The 20434-nt window shown below is 44.2% G+C and overlaps 1 protein-coding gene across 1 annotated transcript in view; it reads right to left on the bottom strand.

The window, feature by feature from the left end:
- Positions 1 to 485: 485 nt before the first annotated feature.
- Positions 486 to 20434, bottom strand: part of Ezh1 (enhancer of zeste 1 polycomb repressive complex 2 subunit) — a 40759-nt gene continuing 20810 nt past the window's right edge. Inside the window, exons 10-21 of the mRNA XM_090350928.1 lie at positions 19356 to 19447; positions 13768 to 13948; positions 13234 to 13415; positions 9760 to 9851; positions 7996 to 8036; positions 7257 to 7382; positions 5835 to 6013; positions 4609 to 4704; positions 4156 to 4237; positions 3196 to 3276; positions 2259 to 2343; positions 486 to 2014 (exon numbers count right to left, since the gene is read on the bottom strand). Of these exons, the coding sequence (XP_090207054.1) occupies positions 1954 to 2014; positions 2259 to 2343; positions 3196 to 3276; positions 4156 to 4237; positions 4609 to 4704; positions 5835 to 6013; positions 7257 to 7382; positions 7996 to 8036; positions 9760 to 9851; positions 13234 to 13415; positions 13768 to 13948; positions 19356 to 19447 (1298 nt within the window). The 3' untranslated portion in view covers positions 486 to 1953. The remainder of the gene's footprint in view (positions 2015 to 2258; positions 2344 to 3195; positions 3277 to 4155; positions 4238 to 4608; positions 4705 to 5834; positions 6014 to 7256; positions 7383 to 7995; positions 8037 to 9759; positions 9852 to 13233; positions 13416 to 13767; positions 13949 to 19355; positions 19448 to 20434) is intronic.

Consider the following 20434-nt stretch of genomic DNA (forward strand, 5'->3'; position numbering starts at 1 on the left):
CTCACTCCATCATTACATGTGGGAGGAGGGGTTAAGACCCGTCATAAAAGGGAGGGGGAGGGGAAAGGGGAGCAAAGGATAGGAATGCTGAAGGAAGAGTATCAGTGGTATGGAACTGGAGAAGGAAGGCCTGACCAGTGATTCTGCTTGCTGAAAAGAGGGTGGGGTCAGTCTAACCTGGCAATGGCTGCCAAATTTTTTCTTTTTTCTTTTTTTAACCTATGTCTACTTCATGGGCTAATCCTTGCCATTTCAGGCAGCCCTAATGCCTTCATTTGTGTGGTTCCCCCCACCCCCCAAATTAATGATTAATTCAAAGCCCACAGGCTAGCTTGAGAATATCCTGATACACACAAGGAGAACAAACACAGCACACTAGGATTTCAGAATGATGGTGGGAGAAAGATGCTGCTGGACATGTGCTGAGTGTGGAGTGCCTACGTGTGTGTGTGTGTGTGTGTGTGTGTGTGTGCGCGCGCGCGCGCGCACACATGCGCGCGCAGGGCCCACACAAATTCCTAAGAGGCAACTTGGCCAGAGGGAGTCCCATTTCCTTGATGGGATAACCATTGATGTGGCGATTACAGAGTGTAGGAAGAGAGGCTCTGGTTCTCCAGAAAAAAAAGGGAAATGCCTGCTCCCCATTCTAATACTCCCTAGGCCAGCCCATACCTGCCTGAGCCCTTTCTACCCAGCACAATGTTCTTTGTTCCCTGCCAGCTCAGCACACCAGTCACAGATCCAGGGCAGCTTTTGCTGGCTCCTGACTTGTAAATTCTGTGTCAAGCCAGTTCCTCCAGCCTCTCCTCGATGAGTTGGGACTAGAGGAAAAAATGTCTAACCCCTCTTGACCCTCCTTCCTCTCAAATGGGATTTGGGCAGGAATAAGAGACCTTGGCTTAAATACTACTCCAATCTACAGACCTTCTAAAAGAAAGTTAAAGTGCTTTGTTCTACATGAATCCCAGAGAGAATGGCACCTTGGACTGCGTCAGGTGATTTGCCTGCTCAACACAGCAAACACCTTCTGCCAGTCTGCCCTGCACCATGACGCCATTCTAAATGTGTGCAACTGCGCCCCTCACCCATCTGCCTGCAAACATACTGCCAATTCACCCTTTCCTTTCCAAACAGCAGGTGCTTCAGACAGGGCCTAAATCATACCAATGATCTATCCCCTCTCTAATCCAGCCTCATTCCCAGGCACTTGGCCCTTTGGACCTAGCCTCTGGGAACAGAAAACCTGAAAAAAAACAAAAACAAAAAAAACTGGACAGTCCAATGAAGCAGACACACCAGGCGCTTTACCAGGAGCATGTAAGGCCTGCCTGCAGTTATTGAGCCACAACTTTGGAAGGAGATGGGGTATTGGTGCCTGTTCCCAGTAGCCTGAAAACACCACACCCCTCCAGAGCACAGGGAAGGACTTTTGAGACTTCAGTTTGAACCTAACTAGCAGGAAGAGATAGGAAGGAAACGAACTCCCTCTGTATACACTCTCCCTCTGTATTCACTCTGCATTAACTGCAAGCTTGCCTCTAACAAGCACAGTAGGCTCCAGGAACCAGACTTCATTCCGATATTCCTGGCACCCCACTTATAAGGACCCTTGTTTGGGAAAGCTAAAATGACAGTACTTGTCAGAAACTGCCAAAGTGGATTCCTGAGGTTCACAGCCTGGAGGGCTGAGGAGAAATCAAGCGTTGTCATCCAGCCCAGCCTCTGCCCTTTTCCTTTGAGGAGAAGGTTGAGATGCAACCTCCACATCTGAGCTTTCTTGCCTGGAAGACCAGGTCATGGTTGCTTCCGTCTTCCCTCTTCTCCTGGGACAGAGTGGAGGCCTTGCTACAGGAGGAGTGGGTGGGGTTTCTTGGTGTGGAAGACACATAGTGCAGGGGCTCGAGCAGCAGTGGTGTGTATATGAACAGACTGCCTGGTGTGGGGCCAAGAGGGCTAGAGGACATCAGTTTCCCTCTCAATCCCCACATACTTGAGGGCATCAGCTTGGCTGTACCTGTCCCAGAGCAGGGGGAAGAGATAGGTTACTCTTGAGGCTTTTGTGATTGTTTTACTTCCCCTCATGCTCCCTAAAGTCATTTGCAACATTCCCACTCTGAGTAAGGAAATGGGCATGGCGCTGACCAGTATGAGACTCCTTCCTTCATCCTTCCTACCCGCCATTAACCCCAAATCAATTCCAACAGCTATCCTGTTTGTTGACAAGGCTCCCTCCCTAGGGCCATTCTTGACCAGCTCACCTGTAATCAAAGAAGAGTTCTTCACCAGCCTGAATTGCCCTCTTTGCAAAGATCCCAATGCGATGATCTCCATTTACCATGACCACTGCAAATAGGACAAACCCAAGGCTAGCTTCCCAGTCTCTGTAAGTCACTGTTCAGGAGGATTCTAGGCTGATTTTCTCCAAATTCCCAGTGGAATAAAATGGAATTAGAAAGTGATCAATGATGGTAACTATCTCTATGCTTTTAGATCTGGGAAAAAATTATCTTTAGATGATATATATAGGATCTGTGTAATCATGCTTTTATTTTATTTTATTTTGCCTGTCCTGGGGCTTGAACTCAGGGCATGAGAACTGTCCCTGAGCTTCTTTTGCTCAAGGCTAGCACTCTACCACTTGAGCCACAGTGCCACTTCCAGCCTTTTCTGTTTATGTGGTAATGAAGAATTGAACCCAGGGCTTCATGCATGGTAGGCAAGAGCTCTACCGATAAGCCTCATTCCCAGCCCCAGATCAAGTTTCTAATTTTAAAAAGTGGGCTAGGTGCCAGTGGCTCATGCCTTTAATCCTAGATATTCAGGAGGCTGAGATCTAAGGATCAGGCTTCAAAGCAAGCCTGGGCAGGGAAGTCCATGAAACTCTTATCTCCAATTAAGCACAGAAAAACATGTATTGCTTTGGCTCAAGGAGTAGAGCATTAGCCTTGAGCTGAAGAGCTGAGGGACAATGCCCAAGCCCAGAGTTCAAGTCCCATGACTAAACAAAAAAAATTTTTTTTTAATTTAAGAAGTGGGTAATGAAAGAAAGAGAGCCTAAAATGATGCTAGATATTAATCACAGTTTATCTCTGGACAACAACAACAAAAAAGCTCAGCTATGAAAAAGTTGAACACAGAATAGAAATCATTATAAACAAGGCCTCCACTCCACCTGCTGGGTTACTGGGAACTCACCTTTGGCGTAACAGTTAGGGTTCACTGAATGGTTTGCAAATCGAATTTTGTTTCCTTTCCGGGTAGCATCTACTACAAAATCTGTATGACATATATAGAAAAGACAAGTGACTCCAAACTTCTTGAGTTAAAAACCAATTAAACAGTAACAGAAACAATTCAATTCAACAGTAATGTGAAAGCTAGGCGAGGTGGCTTACACCTGTAATCCTAGCTACTCAGGAGGCTGAGATTTGTGGTTCAAAGCCAGCTTAGGCACTAAAAAGTCCATGAGACTTTTATCTCCGATTAATTACCAGGAAACTGAAGTGGCACCTTGGCTCAACGGGTAGGGTGATAGCCTTGAGCTAAAAAGCTCAGGGACAATGCCCAGGCCCAGAGTTCAACAACAAAAATAGTAATGTTGCCTGTGAGGTGGCTCACGCCTGTAATCCTAGCTACTCCGAGGATCATGGTTCAAAGCCAGCCTAGGCATGAAAGAACATGAGACTTTTATCTCCTATTAACCTCTAGAAAATAGGAAGGAGGGCTGTGGCTCAAGAGCAGTATCCTTGAGCTGAAGAGCTCAGAGACAGTGCCCAGACCCAGAGTTCAAGCCCCATGATCCAAAAAAAAGTAACATAAAACCCAGTGTGGTAACAGGAGCTTGGGAAAGCATGAAGCTGGATTATTCTGGCTCATGGGACAGTGCTTCTTTTGGGTCCTCCTTTGTTTCAGTGGTGGCTCTTCTCCTCCTATCTGCTGAGCAGGGAAGTTGCTGAGGTATAAGCACTTAGTTAGTGCTTGTATTCCAAATGCAACTCCAAAATGGAGGTACTGTATTCAGTCTTAACGCCTTGTTCTGTGTATCTGCTGGAAGATTTAGAGGTGGTCTCAACCTAGACTACAGCAAAAGCAATTTGGTAGAAAGACTCACACATGACCATACAGGGACAAGAGAAAGAGCTACCAATGACATACCATTGTTGAGGTTGAAAAGGAAGCTGGACATATACTTGTCATAGACCTTCCCTCGTCGATCAGCTTCATCCTGAGAAATGAGCTGGAGAGATACACAAGGAACAACTGAGAGTTAGGTTGTCTGCTTGGAGCATAACACGTCACCTCCAGAAAGGGGCTGGGAAAGGGGCTTACTGAGTATTATGACAAGAATTATAGGTGCCTATGTTGTGTCCATTCCCACCCAGGATGACCAGCATTAGATGCCCCACGTCACTCCTTAGTCTGTCCTGAGGTGTCAAAGAATTGAAGAAGAGTGGTTTATGTCAGGACTGCAAACAGTTCTGTGGGATCCCCCAAGAGGCCACATGAGAACTCAGCTGAGTTATTTAGAGACTAAGTCACAGAAGCCTAACCCACAGAAAATCAGAGTTTCTCATCAGTAAGAGCATGGGCCAAACCCAGAGCACTCACCTCACCACAATATTCAGATATGAATTCATTTTTCTGCACAGACTCCTTAATGAAGGTGCCCCATCCGGCCACATCGGAAGGGGCCAACAGCAGGTGCTAGGGAGAGGGAGGCAAGCCTCAGATGAAAGGGTGGGTATCAGTAAGAAGGGGTGTATGGGGTGGGCAGGTGGAAAGATCTAGCAACTGTTAGGAGGATCTGAAAACAGAAAAAGGTCTAAGCTATTCTAATCTAGTTGGGGGAAAAACAAGACAGGGAGGTGGGGAAAAGAAACAAGACATGTCTTCCTCTTCCCCAGGGACCTCCTGGGCTATAGGAGAGGCACACATGGACAGTATTTGAGCTGGGAATATAGCTTTGTAGTATCATATTCCTTTCCACCTCTTTCGGTTAAAGTGGCCAGTTAAAGGGCCATTTTTTGATCGCACAGGATGATAGAAAATTTTAATTTGGTAGTGCGTGTGCGCATGTGTATGTGTGTGTGTTTATTAAGAATTATCAAGTGCTTTCACATATAAATCCTGTAAGAGAAAGGGCAGGGTACTGGTGGCTTACACCTTACAATCCTAGCTACTCAGGAGACTGACATCTGAGGATCTCAATTCGAAGCCAGCCTGGGGAGGACTTTTATATTTAATTAACTACCAAAAAGCTGAAGTGGAGCTATGGCTTAAGTGGCAGAGCACCAACCTCTAGCACTTTTCTTTTTTGCCAGTCCTGGGCTTGAGCACAGGGCCTGAGCATTGTCCTTGGACTTTCTCAAGGGCAGAGCTCTACCACTTGAGCCTCAGCACCACTTCCAGCTTTTTTTTTTTTTTAATGAATGTGGTACCGAGGAATCGAACCTGGGCCTTCATGCATGCTAGGCAAGCACTCTACCACTCAGCCAAACTCCTGGCCTTGAGCACTTTTTATCTTTATTTTTGGCCAGGCCTGGGGCTTGAACTCTGGACCTGAGTTGCTGTCTCGGAGCTTCACTTGCTCAAGGTTAGTGCTTGAGCCATAGCGCCACTTCCAGTTCTTCCAGAGTAGTTTATTAGAAATAAGACCGTCGTGGACTTTCCTGTTTGTGCTTGCTTCGAACTGTGATCCTCGGATCTCAGCCTCTTGAATAGCTAGAAGCTGAGCTATTTGGACCTGCACCCCCTATTTTCTCCCCCCCACACACAAAAAAAGAGACTATTCCTTTCATCCCACTCTATTATCTTAACCTGTGCAAAGGCCCCACCTTCTTGAGGCCACGTTGGATGCTGCAGTTTTTGCAGGAGACCACCTTGCAGTCCCAGTGCTCTGAAGCCCCACAGGTGAGGCACAGGTCAGGGTCACATTCTCGTACTGCCAGATAGCAAGGACACTGCTTGGTATTGCACTGGGTCTTACATCTACAGCCAGGGAAACGATTCTGACCTGAGTGGGGAGACAGGTAAGATCAAGAAGCAAGCTAATACTCAACACAGATGGACTCAGGGATAGCAGAGAAGTAAATACAATGTGGTTAAGGATGCTTGGCAAAACAGGACAGAAGCTTCCTTTCTAATAATCATATACTCCAGTTCTGTTTTTGCTTTCCAAAACTAAGTGCCTCACAACACTCTTATCTGTGAGTAGACAACAGGTGTGAGGCAATTGTGAAGAATCTACCAGAGATTCCCCAGCAGTGCCCCCACTTCCTTCCTTGTTGGCAGAATTTGAAGGGAGGTGGAGAGGACCCCAGAGAAAATGAAATCAGGACTTTTCACTGTTAAGTCCTCATCATCAAAACAAGTATCATTTTGAGAACGCAATGCATCCGTTTCACATCATCTTCCTCCACCCAAATCCCTTCCCACCACCAGCACCTCTCAGTTGTGGCAAGATCAGTATCTGCTCTTTATTAGAAGCTTCCTGAGCATCAACTTCTGCAGGGCCTGGAGGCTTCCCAAGTGGGGAAAGACATGGAAGGATAGGAAGGGAGAAAACTGCTTTTCACCTCTGCTGACATCCAAGCCATTGTCGCCTACCTGATATTTAAAACTTTGGCTTACTTTGTGTGCTAGAGATTGCATATAGAAATCCCATTCTTGAATACGTATTGGTAAAACTTGAAATTTGAAATATGATGTAAAAAAATCAATGTTAATAAAAAAACCTGGCTTATACAAATATATGGAAATGTCATAATGAAACCCTTCGCTTTGTAGAATTACATGTGCTGATAAGGAAAAGCTCTAAAAGGGCCGGGAGTTTGGCCTAGTGGTAGAGTGCTTGCTAGCATGCATGAAGACCTGAGTTTGATTCCTTGGTACCACATATACAGAAAAAGCTGAAAGTGGTGCTGTGGCTTAAGCGGTAGAGCACTAGCCTTGGGAAAGCCCAAGGACAGTGCCCAGGTCCTGAGTTCAAGCCTCAAGACAAAATGATCCCCCTAGCTGGAGGACATGGTACACACCTGTAGTCCAGTGACTCAAGAGGCTGAGAAGGATCACTTGAACCCAAGAGTTCAGAGAAGCTTTGGCTCTCTTTAAACAAAACTCTGACCTTTCCAGACTTTCAGCATATTGCTTCCCCTATTGACTGCCCATAAGACAAGCAAAAGAGGCGAGAAGGGGAGGCTGAGCTTCCTGAGGCTGAGTGCTTTAGGAGACAGTAGGGAAAAGTGTGGCTCTCTTACAATCTGGATTGCACTGGCAGAACTTCTCACAGAAGTTCTGAGTCATGATGCAGGGGCAGGCACTGTCACAGGGCCGGTCTGGGTGGTCACAGGGTTGATAGTTGTACACTTGTGTAGAAGAGTTATCTAGAAGAAAGAAGAACCAAGCAGGACACTGCTGAGACCAATCTCCCTTCCAAATGTTCCAGTGCCTGAGTCTAACCAGGCTCTGGCCTTGGATACGCCTACAGTGTCTGAGGTTCGAAAACAATGTGGATGACTGTTGTGCACCATCTATAATGGGGCGGTCTGTTTTGTGGGCAGCCTGTGGAGATAGTCTAGATAACAGGGCAGCCATTCTAGACATTAAACGAGGCTTGGAACCTGGCAAATAGCAAGTTAGGAAACTCAAGAGACCACAAGGCCCCTTCTAAGAGATCTTCTTAACAGCTATAAGAGGCTCAGCCCTTCTTAGCTGCTGCACAGAAATCTACTATCTGCGGAAGTGGCCAGGGTCAACAAGTGTAGCTGTAGGTGGGGCAGGGTGATATGGCCACAGACCTTGAACTGAAATGCTAAGTGATAAACTGGCATTATTTCCCCCCCCCTTTCTCTCTCTTCTTTCTTCCTTTCTACTTCTTTCTCTTCCTCTCTCTGTCTCATTCTCTTTCTCTCTCTCTTTTTTTTTGTGGTGTTGAGAAGGGAACCTGAGGCACATGGTAAGTTTATGTTCAGGCTACATTCTTAGCTTTGAACTTACCTTTCTTCAGCTGAATTTTCCTGCAGTGAGCAGCCCACAATCTGAAAAACAGAAGAAATGTGTTTGAATCACAGCCCTCTGGAGCTAAATAGAGGCCAGGTGATCTGCTCTGAGGCATTCTGATAACCTCCAAAATACCTTAATAGGAGGTGCCTTCTTTTGCTATATAAGAAGTAGAAGCTGGGCCTGGAGGCTCATGCCTGTAATTCACGCCTGTGTAATCTCAAGAGGCTGAGATCTTAGGATCGAGGTTCAAAGCACTAAAGTCCGTGAGATTTTTTGCCAGTCATGGGCCTTGAACACTTTTTTCTCAAGGTTAGCATTCTGCCACTTGAGCCACAGTGCCACTTACAGCCTTTTGAATGTATGTGGTACCACAGACTCGAACCCAGGGCTTTGTGCATGTGAGGCGAGCACTCAACCACTAGGCTATGCTCCTGGCCCAAGTCCATGAGACTTATCTCCAATTAACCACTGAAAACCAGAAGTGGCACTGTAGCTCAAGGAGTATAGTGGTAGCCTTGAGCTGAAATGCTCAAGGACAGTGCCCGGGCTCAGAGTTCAAGTCCACCAGACCAAAAAAAAAAATGAGGTAGAGCCCATCTTTTATTCTAGCTGGCCTATGGCTGTAAGATTTAATACAACCCCTCCCAAACAAATAGAATAAAAAGTAGCATAAAACTCGGGCTGAGGCTGGGAATATGGCCTAGTGATAGTGTGCTTGCCTAGCATGCATGAAGACCTTGGTTCAATTCCTCAGTACCACATACATAGAAAAACCAGAAGTGATGCTGTGGCTCAAGTGGTAGAGCTCTAAGAGCCTTGACAGTGCTCAGGCCCAGAGTTCAAACCCCAGGACTGGCAAAAAAAACCCAAAACAACAAAAAAAATTGGGTCGGGAGTTTGGCTAGTACAGAATGCTTGCCTAGCATGCACAAAGACCACGGTTCAATTCTTCAGTAGCACATACATAGAAAAAAGCCAGAAGTGTTGCTGTGGCTTAAGTAGTAGAGCTCTAGCCTTGAGGAAAACCCAAGGACAGTATTTAGGCCCTGAGGTCAAGTCCAGGACTAGCAAATAAATAAATAAATAACATTAAAAATAGCCCAGGCCTATATGTCTACTATAAAGTTATTATATCTCCTTCCCTCCTCTTTGCTGAGGCAGGGTGTGGGAGAGTTTTAAGACAGCATGTGGAAGGCCTTTCAAGGGATCTTCTCTGATTGAAGGAACTGACAAGTAAGAGCTGACAAGAGATATAAAAGGACTTCCTTCTACATCTGGAATTGGCATCAGTTCCTTCTTTTGGCAAGTAATAGTCACTGGGAAACTGAGCTACAGTGAGTACTGAATTTAAAAAGAAACTTCCAACCCTAAATAAAAACTGGTTACAAGACAGTGTTACACAATTAAGGAAAATAACATGTTGCTAAGCAAAGAAAAGGAATAAACTGTCAGAGTTGAGAAGTAGGCAACCACCCAATGAGGAGAAATGGTCTCAGTGTGGAGTCATGAGCCAGCTCACATTCTAATGGCCTGGAGATTAAATGGAAAACCAGACAGCTACTTCGGGGTCCATAAGACGTGGGGGCAGGGCCAGTCCCAGGTAAAGATTTTTAAGGAGCACTGAGAGTACGAGCCCTCAGCTGTGTGCTGACTAGCGGGTTCACGCTTATGCAATGGCAAAGAGGGAGGCAAGTATCAGCCCAAGAGATCAGGACACAACACATCCTGGTCATAAAAAGTCTTTTGTCTAATCCTTGCCTGTGCTTTCTTTTCTTCTTCTGTGATGGGTTCATGAGCTCATCTGTTGGCAACTTCAGGATAAGGGATTCTTTCACTGCAAACTGAAAGACCTGTAAGAGAAACCCAACAGGATCTGTCATACCTTCTAGAGTCAGATGACCATTAAATGGCCTAGCCAACTATTGACTTGGGGAGTTCTAGAGAGCTTGTAGGCAATAGATTGAATATCTATTTAGTCAGAAAGAAACAGAGCACCGAGTGTAATTATGGAACCACTGGCTGTGAAGGTTAACTCTTTAATCATTTACCCTGAGATTCAGGAAGGAAGAAATGGAGTAACACCTTCCCTTATCAGCAGCTCTCATCTACCACCCTTTCCACCACACCACAAGTGGGCTACTTCAACTCACAATGTGAGCTGTTTTTTTTTGTTGTCAGTCATGGGACTTGAACTCTGGACCTGGGCACTATCCCTGAGCTCTTCAGCTCAAGGTTATTGCCCTATTCCTTGAGCTACAGTGCCACTTCCAGTTTTCTGATGGGGAGTCGCTTGGCTTTTGTGCCTGGTCAGGCTTTGAACCACGATCCTCGGGTCTCAGCCTCAGGCATGAGCCTGGCTGTGTGCTGCTTTTAGAAAGAGTAACTGCATGTAACTGAGTAGAGTATGAACTAGTGCTAAGCACTAGCTCCCTCTGTTGGAAGATAGACATAGGAGCCTTGACTAGTTTGGTGGCATATCAGCTCAGGAAGGCTGGTATGCTCTTTTCAATAGGCTTCTTCCTGTTTTGTTTTTGTTTTTTGGCCTGCCCTGGGGCTTGAATTCAGGGCCAGGGTACTGGCCCTGAGCTTCTTTTTTTTTTTTTTTTTTTTTTGCCAGTCCTGGGCTGGAGCTCAGGGCCTGAGCACTGTCCTTGGACTTTCTCAAGGCCAGAGCTCTACCACTTGAGCCTCAGCACCATTTCCGGCTTTTTTCTATGTACAAGCTACTGAGGAATCATACCCGGGTCTTCGTGAGTGCTAGGTAAGCACTCTACCACTAGGCTAAACTCCCGGCCCCCCTGAGCTTCATTGCACAAGGCTAATACTCCACCACCTGAGCCACAGTGCTACTTCTGGCTTTTTCTGTTTATGTGGTAGTGAGGAATGGAAACCAGGGCTTCACGAAGAAGGCAAGGCAAGCACTTCACACCTAGGCCACGCTCCCAGCTCTGGGCTCTTCCTTCTTCCTTAATATCACTTATTTTTAGCTTTTTCTTTTTCTCAATGGCTGTGAGTACCATCTGAGATTTTGTAAAAACTATAAATCCCTTTTTTTTTTTTTTTTGCCAGTCCTGAGGCTTGAATGCAGGGCCTGGGCACTGTCCTTGGACATGTTTTGCTTAAGGCTAGTGCTCTGCCACTTGAGTCACAGCACCACTTCTGGCTTTTTCTGTGTATGTGGTACCAAGGAATCCAACCCAGGGCTTGAAGCATGCTAGGAGAGCACTTTACCATTAGGCTATGCTCCAGGCCCAAAACTATAAATCCTATCAGGAAAATATACAGGACATTTTTACTACTCAACTATATAGATTATTAGGTTAAGAACCTATGTTAAGGCTAAGAATGTGGTTTAGTGGCAGAGTGCTTACCTTAGAATGCATAAAGCTCTGGGTTTGATTCCTCAGTACCACATATACAGAAAAAAGCCAAAAGTAGCACTGTGGTTCAAGTGGCAGAGTACTAGCCTTGAGCAAAAGAAGCTCAGGGACAGGGACCAGGTGCTGAGTTCAAGCCCCAGAACAGGCAAAAAAAAAAAAAAAAAAAAAAAAAAAAAAAAAAAGAAAGAAAAGAAAAAAACGGAACTTACATTAAGGTCTAACATTGTGGTTTAGGCCTGTAATCATAGCTACCTGGAAGGTGGAGATCTAAGGGATTATGCTTTAAGGCCATCCAAGGGAAAAAGTTATATATGCATATTTATGCATTATAAGGAAACAAGTTAAGCACAAGGCCTAAGACACTTCAACTTATAATTATCTTTTTTTTTTTTTTGGCCAGTCCCGGGGACTGAACTCAGGGCCTGAGCACTGTCCTTGGGTTTTCCTTAAGGCTAGAGCACTACCACTTGAGCCACTGCACCACTTCCAGCGTTTCTATGTATGTGATACTGAGGAATCGAACCTGGGTCTTCATGCATGCCAGGCAAGTACTCTACCATTAGGCTAAACTCCCAGCCCTCAACTTATGATTCTCTTATAAGTTTTATATAAAGGAGTATGAAGGCCTAACAAAGGTTCTTCTGCAAATGTGAGGCCTAACAATACTTGGAGATCTGCCCCCAAGAACAAGCTATAGAAATATCTCCAGAATTTGCAGAGTTACACGAGAAGACCTGTCTGCTCCTTTCATTGCTTGGCATATTGGCTTGAACCTATGACTTATTCCTGTTCTGTACTGTCTTCTCATTGAAGTATTTTTGTTTTGTTTTAGAGCATCAGTGTTTGCTGATAAGAAAGATTGAGGTCTGGGCCCACCTATTGAGGGTGGTAATTAGAAAATCTTGTGATGTGAAATATGGAGAATGAAGAACATGAGGATGGAAGGAATAGCTGCTAGCATGTGTGTGCCACTAAGAAGATCCACAGGAGAACAGTCCTCTAGAGTTCAGGTATACATTTAGAAAGGAGGGAACTAGCCAGGCATGGTGGCTCACCCCTGTAATCCTAGCTACTCAGGAGGCTGAGATCTGAGGATCAAGGTTCAAAGCCAGCCTGGGCACAAAAGGACCTGAGACTCTTATCTCCAATTAACCTCCAGAAAACAGGAAGTGGGGCTAGGCTCAAAGAAGTAGCCTTGATCTCAGGGACAGCCCAGGCTAAGTTCAAGCCCCATGACCCACCAAAAAAAAAAAAAAAGGAGGGAACCATGAAGTAGATATAACTCAGGACCATCTAGAAGAGTCAAATAGCAATGAGAAACATAAGTAAGCATCTGGCAAGGAGGAGAGCAGAGGCCCAAGCATTGCAAGGCCTAAGATTTGCCTATGACTAGGAATCTGCTTCATGATTTGGAAGTAAAGATTCAGGCCTTCCAGAACTTAAGACAATTTATCTCCAGAAATATAAGATGATAAGATAGTAAAGGAACAGAGCCTTAGGTGAACAGGTACTAGTGGTAAGAAGAGTGCTTGCCTAGCATGCACAAAGCCCTGGGTTTGATTCTTCAGTACCACATACTCAGAAAAAGCCACAACTGGTGTTGTGACTCAAGTGGTAGAGCGCTAGCCTTGAGAATGCCCAAGGACAGTGCCTGAGTTCAAGCCCCAGGACTGGCAGAAATAAAGAAAGAAGGAAAGAAAGAAAGAAAGAAAGAAAGAAAGAAGAAAGAAAGAAAGAAGAAAGAAAGAATGAAGAAGAAAGGAAGGAAGGAAGGAAGTGATAAGGATTTAGTAAGAATGTAAGATTTAAGAAAGTAAGAAAGAAGAAAGTTAAGAGATGGGAAAATAGTTACCTGTAATGTCTTTGTCCAGTAGCTTGGAATGGAAGAATTGTTGAAGTAGGTGCCATGATCTAAAAGAGATTCTTCAGCCCCAGTCCACTCCACAGATTCTGAAGGGGCTTCCACAACACACAGTTGAGGTGGGGCTGGACTGGCCTTCTGTTTTGTAGGGGTCTGACAACGAGAGTTAGCCTCTAAGCAAAAAAAAAAAAAAAAAACACACAGAAGAAAATGAAATGCAGTAGTAGTAACAAGTAGTTTGCCAAAAACTCAGAATACATCATTCTACGTTATAGGCTCTCCCATTTCCAATACTGGGGTTTGAACTCTGGGCTTTACCTTGCCTAGGAAGCACTATACCACTTAAGCCAAAACTTTAGCCATCATTCTAATTTAAAATACAGAATAGTTAAGAACCAACTATAGATAAGCCAATGGGAAGAATTAACAGCTCCTAACAAGTAGAAATGCTGAGCCAGGTAGTGAGCCTGGTTTACCAGAGTCCTTGCACACAAAGAAAACTTCTTTATTTTCTGTTTACTGTACCTGAAGAACTGGAAGCCCAGTCATTGCCTGTGTCCCTGTCACTGTCCCCTTCTTTAGTCTCAGCCACAGCAGAGGCTGAAGTATTGGAGCAAGAAGCGCTGACTACATGATGCCTTCGCCTGCGGCGCCCAGAGCACTTAGAGCGGGGGTTATGGAGCATGGCGTACTCCTTTGCTCCTTCCTATAGTGGGAAGTAGGAAATAGGAAAAGGCATCATATTCATCTTTATCAACAACCATGTTTAAATGCAATTTCTTAAAAAATGATCTATACCATGTGAGACCATCTTATAATGACAGCTATTTGAAAACATTCTAAAATTTACAAACTTTTCACAAGAGGTTGTCTTATATCTTATTTAGAAAAAAGGTATCATCGGGGGCCGGGAGTTTGGCCTAGTGGTTAAAGTGCTTGCCTAGCATGCACGAAGGCCCGAGTTCGATTCCTTGGTACCACATACATAGAAAAAAAGCCACGGGGCCAGGAGTTTGGCCTAGTGGTTAAAGTGCTTGCCTAGCATGCACGAAGACCGGGGTTCAATTCCTCAGTACCACACACATAGAAAAAAGCCAGAAATGGTGCTGAGGCTCAAGCGGTAGAGCTCTAGCCTTGAGAAAGTCCAAGGACAGTGCTCAGGCCCTGAGCTCAAGCCCAGAACTGGCAAAAAAGAAAAAAGAAAAAAGAAAAAAGGTATCATATATTCATGTATACATCTTTAACTTGCCAGTGAATTGTATCTGAAATTCATTCACGATTGGAATTGAGAACACATTCTCCTGAAGATGAAGAAATGAAAGAAACTTGCTTGAGAGAATATGGTTCAATGTTCCAGACAGTATGCAAGAATCAGGGTTTTTCACCCTAAGCCGCCACTCTTCCCATGCTATTACAATGCCTATCTCAATAGTAAGTATGTGATCTTTGAATTGAAACTTTCTCTTTTATCTACAAATGAGCCTCAGAAAAATTCTATTGCATTTTTTTCTTTTTTTGGCGGGGGGAGGTGGTGGTCCAGGGGTTCAAACTCAGGGTTTAGGAACTGTTTTTGTGGTTGTTGTTTGTTTTGCAAGTCTTGGGCTTGAACTCAGGGCCTGGGCACTGTCCTTGGAAACTTTTTTGCTCAAGGCTAGCACTCTGCCACTTGAGCTACAGTGCCACTTCTGGCTTTTTCTGCACATTTGGTTCCAGGGAATCGAACCCAGAGCTTCTTGCATGCTAGGTGAGCACACTACTGCTAGGCCATGCTTCCAGCCCACGGGTTGTTTTGAGCATTTTGGGGGTGCTAGACTGTAGACAAGAGTCTCATGGACTTTTCGGCCCTGGCTAGCTTGAACTATAATTCTCAGATATCAGTCTCCTGAGTATCTAGGATTACTGGCATGAGCCACTAGTGCTTTGTTTCTTTTTTCTTTTGTAGGCCTTGGAGCTTGAACTGAGTGCATGGTCATTGTTCCTGAGCTGTTTCACTCAGGCTAGCACTCTACCACTTTGAGCCACAGCACCACAAGAGTCTCACAGATTTTTCTGCCCTGGCTGGCTTTGAACCACGATCTTCAGATCTCAGCCCTCTGAGTAGTTAGGATTACAGCATGAGTCACCAACACTCAGCCTTTGGCTTCTATTTCCTTCCTCCCTCCCTTTTTTCCCTCCCCTCTTCCTTTCTTCCTCCTCTTCCTTGTTTCCCTCCCTCTCTTTCCTTCCCTCCCTCCTTTTCTTTTTTTTATTTTTAAAATTCCATACCATTATAGTTATTTTTAAAAAAAAAATAAAATACAACTCGCTGCACACAGTGGCTCATGCCTGTAATCCTAGCTACTCAGGAGGCTGAGAGCTGAGGATAAAGGTTCAAAGCCAGCCCGGCACAAAAGGACCTGCGACTCTTTATCTCCAATTAACCCCCAGAAAAATAGGAAGTTGGGCTTGGCTCAAGGGTAGGGCAGTAGCCTTGAAAAGAGCTCAGGGACAGCCCAGATGGAGTGCAAGCCCCCGGTCCCCCTCAAAAAATACATACAACTCAATTTAACTATGGATGTTCTCTTTAGGCTTGGTTCTTAAAGACTTTTATAGCCGTTTCTGAAACGCAAATATACTTTTGCTTTGAGACAGAGTCCTATTCCAAATTCACCATCTTGCTTAGTCTTCCATGTGCTGAAATTATAGGTGTACCTCACCATGAATGACTATTATTCTATGTGTGTGTGTGTATGTATGTGTGTGTGTGCATATGTATGCATGTATATGTATGTTGGTACTAAGGGTTTAAACTCAGGGTTTTGCATTCCTACTTAGTTTTTTTTTTTTCACTCAAGGCTGTGTTCTGACACTTGAGGTACACTTCCACCTACAATTTTTTTGCTGGTTAATTGCATGTAAGAGTCTTATGAACCTTTCTGCCTAGCTTGGCTTCAAACCAGGATCCTCAGATCTCGGCTTCCTAAGAGGCGAGGATTACCAAATGAGATACCAGTGCCCAGCAATAAGGTACTCTAAACCATACATTTGGAGTACCTTAGCAAGCCTCCAGAGCTAACTACTAGTTTACTGGAAACAGAAGACAGAAGAGCAACTTGTGATACTTCCAGAAAAGAACAAATTCAAAATGTGGATGTTCCTACAAACAGCCAGTCTAGAATTTCAATGAGATGAAACAAGTGATAGAATTGAGATTAAAAGAAAGGAAAACATATAACCAGATGTTATGCCTGAATAGCTGATAATTAGTTTAAGAACAAAAACCAAACAGGCTGGAGATGTGGCTTAGTGGGTGAGCATATGCTTAGCATGTGTGAGGCCTTGGGTCACATTCTCAGCACTTCCTAACACACATACAGAATGAGTAAATATGGAAAATATTTTAAATCCAGAAAGAAGGTATCTTTCAACTTTTCATGATTGAAAAGGTTATTAATAAAAAGTTGGGGAATACTCTGGTTTCTTGTCAGATTACATAAATTGTTTGCTAAAAATTTTTGCTAAAGATTTCTATGGAAAGGAACTTGTTCAATTTCTTGAGGCCTTGTTTTTGGTAGAGCCAGACATCTTGTTGTAATTAAAGACATTGTCCTTTAGAAAAAACACAAAAGTTGAAGGAAAATAGTCCAACATTATATCTGACATGCATTCATATTTAAAAAGCAATAAAAGGCAGGGAGGAAGTGGCGTTGTGGCTCAAGCAGTAGAGCACTAGTCTTGAGCTGAAGAGCTCAGGGACAATGCCCAGACCCAATGTTCAAGCACCATGACCGACCCTCCCCCTGCACCCCCCCCCAAAAAAAAAGGAAAAACAGAAGAAAGAAGGCAGGGAGTGTAGTCTAGTGGTAGAGTGCTTGATAGCACACATGAAGCACTGGGTTCTATTCCTTGGTACCAAATACACAGAAAAAGCTGGAAAGTGGTACTGTCGCTCAAGTGGTAGAGCACTAACCTCGATAAAGCTCAAGGACAGTGGCCAGGTCTGAATTCAAGCCCCAGGACTAGCAAAATAAATAAATAAATTGATAGATAGATAGATAGATGTACAAATGGTCATAGTTACGTAAGTCTGGTATTGAGTTCTTTCCGTCCTCTCCTTCCCTCCTTCCTTCCTTTCTTCCTTCCTTCCCTTCTTTTTTGTTAGTCATAGGGCTTGAACTCTGGGCCTAGACCCTGTCACTGAGCACTTCAGCTCAAGACTAGTCCTCTACCACTTGAGCCACAGTGCTACCTCTGGTTTTTCAGGTGGTTAGTTGGGGACAAGAGTCTCACAGGCTGGCTTTGAACCGTGAACCTCCTGAGTAGCTAGAATTACAGGCACAAGCCACCAGTGTCCTGTATGAGTACATTTCTTTTTGAACAGTGTTATCCCTTCCCTCATTTTCTCCCATTTTTTGCCCTCCTGAGCCCCTACCCTCCCTGCTTTTAGTTTCTATCCCTTGGCTTAGTATTCTAAATTCTAAAGAGAACTTGCAATTAGATGATTAAGGTGTTAACTGTTAAATAATCTCCCTCTAGATTTTCTGAAGCCAGAACATCTGGTGGACCTTTAGATAACATCAGGATGTGTGACACTCCTGCTTACTTTTCACTTCTGCCAACATCTGACAAAAAGCATGGAAATTGCTGTGAGGTTTAACATACACAAGAGTAATAAGGCTATAGAACTACAGCTCATTGAGATAGGCCAGTCGGGGGGAAAAAAAAAGATACCATGCCCTGGATGATGAAGACACCAATCAGCATGTAGCTTTCATGTCTACTGTCTCCTGTTCCTTCTTTCCCTTTACCTAGAAAGGGCTCTTGTGTTCCTGAGTTCACTGAGATGGGGCTTTGAGGCAATGTTCCCCATTATCCATCTTTTCAAGATACTGGATGCTGAATAAAATGGATGTCCTTCCCACAAATCCTTACCTCTTGAGTACTGGGTTTTGGAAGTGGTACTGTGGCTCAAGTGGTAGAACACTAGCCTTGAGAAAGTTCAAGGACAGTGCCCAGGCCCTGAGTTCAAGCTCCAGGACTGGCAGAAAAAAAAAAAGTAAAATACTGGGTTTTGTTCTTTGCTAATTCCTGGAACTTGAACTCAGGGTCTGGGTATTGTCCCTGAGCCTTTTTTTTTTTTTTTTGCCAGTTCTGGGCTTGAGCTCAGGGTCTGGGGGCCTGAGCACTGTCCTTGGACTTTCTCAAGGCTAGAGCTCTACCACTTGAGCTTAGCACCACTTCCAGTTTTATGTGGTACTGAGGAATTGAACCCAGGTCTTCATGTATGCTAGGCAGCACTCTACCACTAGGCCAAACTCCTGGCAATGTCCCTGAGCTATTTTTTGCTCAAGGCTAGCCCTCTAGTACTTGAGCCAGCTCCACTTCTGGCTTTTTGGTAGTAACTGGAGATAAGAGTCTCATACTTTCCTGCTCAGGCTGGCTTTGAACTGTGATTCTCAGATCTTGGCCTCCTGAGCAGATAGAATTACAGTCATGAGTCCCTGATACCAGGATGAAATACTGGGCTAAGCAATCCGGATCTAGTTAACACAAACGACTTATTCCACAGCTCTCAAAATACTGCCTCCTCCATATAAGCAGGGCAGTTCATTCAGGCACACAAGGTCTGCCCATCAGGGGCTACCTGGTTGATTGCAATAAGATATCACTGCCTTCATGTGCTCTTCTTTCTATGATTGTATACCTTATATGCATTTAAAGGAAGAGAGCAAAGATGGAGTGCACTCTGGGAAACACCCACACCTTTTGGTGACGTTGTGACCAAACCGATGGTTTTGAATATGTTAGGCAAGGGTTCTACCACTGACCTGTACCTTTGGCCATCTCTGTTTCAAATCTAACAATACAATTTCAGACTTTAAAAATCTAAGTAGGTAATATTCAGAACAATCCTTTAATGTTCTTCAACTATCACTCTATTAGACTAACTTCTCAGTACTGTTGTGTCTGGGAAAGCTTCTTAAGAGTAGATGTCATGTGTCATTTGGGCTGTTCGACCCTTGGAGTGCTGTGTATGGCTCACTTAGCTTGTGCGTCCAGGACCAGAAAGTCCAAGGAACAATTCTTGCTCAATTTTAAAAGGTTAATAATGTTAGAATAGCTTAAGAACCTACCAGCAAAAGGAAGCAGTCTGTGCCACAGGGTTCTGGTTCAATCTTTATTTCTTTGTTCTTGCGTTTATACACATTAGGGGTGGCATGAAAGGCTGCAAAACAAAAATTGCGGTATTTCCAATGGTCCATCCACTTTAAAAAGTAGGGAAGAATAAAAATGAGTTATCGAGCTATTATAAGGAATTAAGCTAGGACTTGATATGAACAACTGTATACCATCACAGTATATAACTAGTATGAAGATAATATTTTATTTCTTTTCTTTCTTTTTTTATTTTCTGCCAGTCTTGGGCCTTGAACTCAGGGTCTGAGCACTGTCCTCGGGCTTTCTCAAGGCTACAGCTCTACCACTTAAGCCACACCACCACTTCTAGCCTTTTTCCATGTATGTGGTACAGAGGAATCAAATCAGATCTTTGTTCATGCTAGGCAAACACTCTACCACTAGGCCAAACTCCTGGCCCCTTTTCTTTCTTTCTTTTCTTTTCTTCTTCTTCTTTTTTTTTTCCACTCCTGGGGCTTGAACTCCGTACCTGGGCACTATACCCAGAGCCTCTTTGTGCTCAAGGCCAGAACTTCACCACTTGAGCCACTCTGGCTTTTTCTGAGTATCATAATAGAGATAAGAGTTTCCTGGACTTTTCTGCCCTGGCTGGTTTTGAACCAGGACACTCAGATCTTAGCCTCCTGAGATGTCTACAGAAAATCTTTTTTTTTTTTTAATTGTTCATGGTGCTTGGACTCTGGGCCTGGGTGCTATCCCTGAGAAATTCAGCTCAAGGCTACCACACTACCCCTTGAGCCATAGTGCCACTTCCATTTTTCTAGTGGTTAATTGGAGAAGAGTCTTGAGGTCTTTAATGCTCGGGTTGGCCTTAAACCGTGATCCTTAGATCTCAGCCTCCCGAGTAGCAAGGATTACAAGTGTGAGCCACTATGTGGGCAAAAGATAATCTTTTTAAAGCCTGGAGCTACCAGAAAGGCAATTATGTTGTTGACTAGTTTGTCTTCACCATGCAAAGCCAGTTATACTATAACTAAACAGTGAAAACAGCCTGGCCCTTTGTTATTTATTTTAT

This window comes from Megascapheus bottae, chromosome 17, assembly GCF_031878675.1.
Source record: "Megascapheus bottae isolate mThoBot1 chromosome 17, mThoBot2.hap1, whole genome shotgun sequence".
NCBI lineage: Eukaryota > Metazoa > Chordata > Mammalia > Rodentia > Geomyidae > Megascapheus > Megascapheus bottae.